General features: G+C 45.4%; 1 protein-coding gene across 4 annotated transcripts in view; it reads right to left on the reverse strand.

Annotated features, from left to right (window-relative positions):
- Positions 1-7,009, reverse strand: part of MTSS1 (MTSS1, I-BAR domain containing) — a 132,878-nt gene extending 125,869 nt beyond the window's left edge. For all 4 annotated transcript variants that reach the window (XM_009277237.2, XM_009277235.2, XM_009277236.2 and 1 more), the window contains exon 1: positions 6,842-7,009. In XM_009277237.2, the coding sequence (XP_009275512.1) occupies positions 6,842-6,913 (72 nt within the window). In that variant the 5' untranslated portion in view covers positions 6,914-7,009. The remainder of the gene's footprint in view (positions 1-6,841) is intronic.
- Between the last annotated feature and the right edge of the window lie 8 nt (positions 7,010-7,017).

Consider the following 7,017-nt stretch of genomic DNA (forward strand, 5'->3'; position numbering starts at 1 on the left):
GGCCCCCCCACTCTCTTGGTTGGGAGGCCCAGGGGGGGGGGGGTTGGGGGGGGGGGGAGGGAACAGCAATACATCTTAAGCAGTAACAACAAAGCGGTGTGTATGTGTGGATAGAAACATGTATTATACTGGGAGCTTAAAAACCATCCCCTCATTAACTCCGTGCTCTAGATGCATTCAATTCCTTCTTGTCCTAGGGGAAAGGAGTAGAAGTCACTAAACCTGCAGCCACAGCTTGCCATTCTGTAAAATGGGAGCCATTCTTTGGAGCTAAGTCACACACAGAGCACTTTGAAGATGAAAGCTGCTATGGTCTTAACCACAAAGCTACCAGACATTTTGTCTCCAATCCTTCGAAACATCTCAGCATTCAAGCTATTTCACAGCCCAGCAGGAAGAAGTCAATCAACGTCCTTAAAGGTCAGCACAGATGCCAGTGAACAGGGCAGTGCTTGGCACCTTACAGTATCAAGGTAGACATAATTTTGAAATTGAAAACATACACTTGAAGAGGGAAATGCATTTCTGTATGTAGCCTAAGGAGGCTACTCTACTCTTTAGAGTAGCCTCTTTACAGTACTAACTCAAATCCCTCTGTGCCCATCTTCACATGCTCTGAAGTAGACCAAAAAATCTTTTTAGATACAGTTCCTATTCTGCTCTCTGCCATGTAATGCTTTCTGCTTATCTTCAAGACCACACTGTCTCTGAGTAGACCATGAACCTTAAAAACGTTTTTCAGAAGCTGAAAACACGCAGGCTGTTAAGCGGAAGATGCTGTTTACAGATTCACAGGAATACTCCATCAACTGTAGCAACTTCTGGACTTTGAAAAAACATAGCAAAAAAAAAAATTGGGGTTTTTTAGCTATTTTACATTGAAGATTTTGGTACAGCTCCGGCACACTCAGAACTGAGGAAGGAAGCAGCAAACTCTCCCAAATATCACCCTCTGTTAGGTATTAACCAGCACCGAACCTGTAATTACACAGACTTCTTGTCCTCCAACATTTGTTCAGCCAATTGTGTTTCATGCAGCGCTGCACAACTTCCACACTTACAACCTTGCAAACCTTATTATGCAGCCATTGGCATCCTGCCAGATCCAAAAGGAGTACTCTTAAAAGACATTAAAAATCCTTGCCCTGGGTATGCCACAGAATAAGCCAGCCTGGTACACATTTACATAGCAAATGCTCGGCAGTTGTATAAATTGTTAACACTCACACAAGAGTATTTGGATCAAGAAAGAATGTGTCCTCCCCAAAAAAATAAATTATTTGTGAGTAAATATGTTCCCAGTTTTGCCCTGTTGCCTGAATCCCAGTATTTAAGCAGGCATGCAGTGGCTGTCTTCCTGCACCATCATTCAGCAGCCTTCACTGCACATCAATCCCTCCCCCTCCAAGACATTTACAGAAAGATACTCTTAACTGCTTAGAAAAGGCAAGGAATTTCAGTGCATGCAAACCAACCATTTGGGCAAGCAGGTTTTGGGAGGCAGTGAGGGTAAGAAATCAGTGCAGCCACCTAAGCCCAAAATGCCTTGGTGGTAAAACCTTTAAGAAAAAAAAAAATTGGGAAGAAAAGCTGCATAGAGCAGAAATGAACTCATTTCACACTTTTTGGGGATGGGGAAGAAATGTTGATTCACTAGGTTTGGAATAAATCAGTTGCCCTAAAGACAGTCATGCAAGGGACATGCCAGTGCAACACAGCATGCGTGGGAAAGGGAGGACAGAGAAGCCCTTTCCTCTCCAAGCCTATACCTCTCTGTTGCACATGAAACATTTGTTTTTCCTTACAATAGTTATCAATCTTAACAGCTGGATTGAAACTAGACCTTAAAATCATTGACCTGAACATTCCTCATCTCCACAAAGATCCCAAGCTTCAAATAAAGCAGAGCTGCAGAAGAGCTGTCGTATTACGACATGTCAGGGTAAAACAAATTTGCCCAGGTTCTCCAATACATGTGGGCTGTCCCTTGGATTGACACAAATGCAGAGGACCTACAGCTGTATTTGCCATAGTAACTGTCTCTGCATTTCTGTTTGTTCTAACAAATATTTTTTTCCACTCAGTTTATATTATTTGTGTGAGTAGCACAAGGCCATCCCTCACAAGCAAATCACGCCTACTTAACAAATGGCTCTTAATCCTTGATGTGACCACCCCCCAGCTCCATCTTCCACAAAAAGCAAGGTTAAAATGCTGCTTCTCACCGATCGCTTCCTAACAGGAGACAAGAGGCTGAAAAAACATAAATGTGAACACATGGGCACGAGAAACATCTTTCTCTTCTGCTTTGACCAAGAGCTTTGCATGGCTGAAAGCAAAGGTGCACCACCCTCTCGTCCAAGAGTCCCAGCAGCAGCAATGGAGTGAAGGGAAGGGTTCACCTCCTTTATAGTATTAAAGTAGAGGCTACTGCCAAAAGCAAAAGGTTGATTTTATTGAGTTTTCAGCTAAACTAACATAAATAAGGCACACACACTTAAAATAAAAGAATTTCTAAAATTTTCTAAAATTTCACTCCTCCTTCGGGAACCTTGTTTTTGTTCACCAACAGGATGACATTTGCAGTCCCCCCCATACCCGCACGTCCCTCACATGCAGGGAGATGAGCGAGACCTATTGGTAATCCACACCAGACCCATAAAAATTTAGTAAATCCTCCTACTTGGTATAAACAAAGTCACAGACAACCTGTGTTCATCCAACTGCTCATTACTCGTCTTTCCCCCATGCCCACCCCAAGGGTGTCGGGTGCCGTACACGTACAGCAAGCCCCTGCCCTGCCAAAACGCGTGCTGGCAGAAGAGGTGAGACAAATAAAGAGCATGCAAAAAGGAAAAGAACCATCATCAAGCAAGTGATGAACTGCAAACACTGCCAATTTCAACATTTTCAGAGCTGTTTTCTTGTTTTCCTTTTTCCTTCACAATAGCAGAGAACAATGCAATTAAAAGGAACGTAAAATCAAGACTCAGAAAGAAAAGCAACATTAAAGAGAATCTGCTTCGTATGAGAAGACAAGATCTTTTGAAACCCATCCGCAACAGGCCCTCCCAAAAATTATCTGCACTGATTTGCTTTGCACTACAAGAAATATTGAAATTAACAGCACATTACAGCATCTCATTTCTCAATTGCCAGAAATGAGTTACAAACCTTCAGATCAAATACTCCCTTCCCACAGGGAGCTGCAGAAAGTATGCCGCGTTCAAAGAGAAACTGCACAGCATTTGAATGCAGCACGCAAAACTGCTCCTCCGAGGGGACATACATGTTTTATTTTTGCTTTTATAAACTTTGATTGCTTTGAAAAAGATCTCGCGTAAGAGTATAACAAATTATAAGTGCCACGTACTCAGTGATGTATCTATTGTAGGAAACACCAGGACTGTGACAACGGAACAAAACTTAGGGATGGGATGGACAGACTTTTTCCCACCTTTATGATTCTTCAATCTGATCTTGAAATCTCAAAGCATTGAAGCCCTGTTCTAGAGCACAATGGCCACATACAATTCCCACTGTGGACTTTCCACAAACAACCCTGTCACCATGTACACCACATACTACTCAACAAATGTGACCCTTGTTTTGCATGGAAGACACGGACTTTACTGAAGGAGTGGTTAAACATGGGAACAGGCTGCCCAGGGAAGTGGTTGAGTCACCATCCCTGGAGGTATTTAAAAGACGTGTAGATGAGGCGCTTAGGGACATGGTTTAGTGGTCATGGTGGTGTTGGGTCGATGGTTGGACTCGATGATCTTAAAGGTCTCTTCCAACCTTAATGATTCTATGATTTCCCTTGTCAGGGGACTGAAGTTCCAGATGTACATTCAAGTGCTGTATAAATGGGATGTTTATTATCCATTCTCATATTTAACTCAACATTGTTTCTTTAAATCACTTAGCTTTAAACTAAATTATTTTGGAGCTTGTTTTGTTGAGTACTAACCACAAAATTATTTTTGGTAGAGGACGGAGAGAAATTTGTGGTTTCTGGAGAAAATATTAAAGGCAGTTCAAGAGACCTCAGCCAGCAAGAGGTAATCTTGCTATCAAAAAGTGTGATGTGTTAGTCATGCTGGCATATATTGCCCTCATTACATTTCAAAGTTAACACCATACAGAGACAAATGCAAACGATCACATTAATCAGGATAATAATTCCAGTTTCTGTAACCTTGTCGATATCAAGGAGAGCTCAAAATTAACAACAGGTACACCTGAGCTAGTTCTGTGTTAGTGTGAACAAAGAGAAAAATCAGTCCACGCGTACTGTATCTTCATCACCTCGGCTGCAGCACCCATCTGTATCTGCTGGCAAGACTTCAGAGTAATTTTAATACACTGTTGATTAACCCTACCATCTTTACAACTAAGTTTAAGGCAGAGCAATACATATGATAAAAAGAACCTGCAAATTATTTAGTTAAAAAAGGCGGATGCTGCAGCAAATCCCTCAGCACTGCAGGGCATGTGGGCCTTGATCGCAGCCGGCGATGAGAAATAGGCACAGATAGTGCACTTGGGTATGTGTGGGCAGACCCCTACGCAACGTCTCCAAGATTCTGCCAGAAGCCTGCCCCCACAGACCTGACTATGTGAAACAGCACTTAATATGCTAATTTTCACTTTACTACTAAAGGTGTGATGAGTTGAAAGGTTCTGGTTAGCTGTCAAAAAATAGCTACTTTTTATTCAAAATCGTCACGATCCTTTGTGCAGAATTCACAAAGAATCCTAGTGCATCTCACCAGCTGTACGGCATTAGCTACATCAAACTGAACTACAGGTAAAAATCATTTGTTCGACTCACACTAAATAAATGAGCAGATTTTTTAAACCGTAACAACCACCACGCTGCTAAAGGTCTGCTGTGATTCCTTCCAAACCTGCCCCCCCAGTAACTGCCAGTTCACAAAACAGGTTCCACTACTATGGAGGATTAAGAAAAAAATATTCACACCTGTGCCCATCTCCATAAGCTCATGTCAACATGTTTCTGATGAGCAGCATTCCCATGCAAGTAACAATGTGTAAGGAAAAAAAAAAATCCACACAGCAAAGGCCCATTTGCTTAAGAGCAAGAAAAATGAAATGCATCACTTATGGAAAGAAGCAGAGAATAAACATACTCGGCGTCCCTCTGTGCTGAAACCCAAAACCGTGCTTCATCTGGAACAGAACATCTCCTGCATGTTCCCCACACAGCCCACTAAAATGATTCCAGGATTTGGGATTGTTTCCTGCCTTTTGTGTGTGTGTGTGTGTGTGTGTGTGTGTTTTATTTTAAAGTGCAGTCGTTATTAAAAATACAAGGGGGCTGAGAGCCCGAGGAACACCACCGCCAGGACTGCAGCATTGTCTTGACAGATACATACACACACACACACTCCCCCTCCTCTCCGCAATCTGCCTGTTCTTGACAAGCCATGCCTTTAATTAAATGTCTCCTAAGATCTGTCGAGAGGAAAGTGCATATGAACCCCTGCCAAAAAATAACTTCTAGTGCAAACAGCTTCTCCAACCCCCCCAAAAATACACTAGAAGCCATTCGCCTCTGCCAGGCTCCCTCCTAGAGCAGACCCCGTCCTCCTCCACCACTACTTGGCGGCTCTTTCTCCCTCAGCCCTCCCTGCTCGTCAGCGCTGCACCGACTGAAACACCCAAAGAAATCCCGTGCCCCTGGCCAGGAGAAGTGCAGCGTGCACGGTCGCTGCTCACTGCCTTTAAATTACAGCGGTCCACCCATTATCCGACGCGTCCCTCAACATCTCCTGACAACTGCATCCTTCCCAGCCGGCCCTGGGAGGAAGACAAGCTGCCCTTGTCCAGGGGAATGCTGCAGTATTCTGCAGTACGGCCGTGCGCCGGAGGCAGGGTGCCTCGAGCCCTGGGGTTTGGGGGAGGCATGACTGGCAGAACACAGCAACGCTTTTACGCTATTTATTTCCACGAGCGAAGGGCGGGAGGCATCTGCTCGTCCAAAGAAAACCCCGCAGAAGTGCCCTTGGCTGCCAAGGATAGATTGGGAGCGCCTCTCTCAGAGGGACCCTTTGGCAGAAGGGGTCGGCGCAGCCTGAGATTTCTGGTGGCTGGTAGAGAGGTGAGACCCAGCAACTTGAGACCTTTGCATTCATCCACAGAAAGAAGCAAATACCACCTCCATGAACATACGCAGCATGAAAATAATACCACACAACCGACTGAGCAGCAATTTTAATCCAGGCACGCATCAACTTTTGAGCATCTCCAGGCTGAGATTCCCCCCCCCCCCATCAGCATGGCACAGAAATCCCTACATTGCCCTTTCCAGCCCCACCCCACGGCTGACATGCACGGTGCCCATCTCCTCCATACGACGCTCCCGCCTCACTGCATTTATTCTGCTAATGATCTGACAGCCCAAAACAACAAAAAAAAGAAGGTGGAGGAAGAAAAAAAGAAAAAGGGACAGGTTTGGAAAACGCTGACCCTGGTGCAAGGTAACAGCTTGCGTGTTTGAGCAGGAGAGACAGAGGAGAGTGAAGGAGGGAGGGAGAGGTGGTGTCCTGCAAGCAACTCGCAAGCCCCAAACCATGGGGGTGAAGCATTTACAAGGAGCCCCTTGCCAGGCTACTTCCACCGGCGGGGACCACGCACCCGGCAGCCGGGGCAGGGTCGGCCCCGGCAGCAGCCCAGGGCCGGGGCGGGGTGGGAGGTCACGCCGCCACCACCGCCCCCCGGTGCAGCGGCAGCTCATGGTGCAAAGTTTCGCCGGGTCAGGTGGGGAGAGGTTTCCTCTCACCTGGGTCCCTCCCAAAACCCTTCAGTCTCTTACCTTCATGTCGCTTATGATGGTCTGGAAGAGCCCTCCGAGCGCACTACATTCCTTCTCTATCACAGCCTCCATTTTCCTCACTCGAGCACACTGGAGGAGGCAGAAACCGCTGCAATTTCACTACTAAGCTAAAGAAAAATTAGACAGCCCGGATTCCCACCTCATGCAAATAAAAA

Source organism: Aptenodytes forsteri, unplaced genomic scaffold, assembly GCF_000699145.1.
Source record: "Aptenodytes forsteri isolate BGI_AS27 unplaced genomic scaffold, ASM69914v1 Scaffold49, whole genome shotgun sequence".
NCBI lineage: Eukaryota > Metazoa > Chordata > Aves > Sphenisciformes > Spheniscidae > Aptenodytes > Aptenodytes forsteri.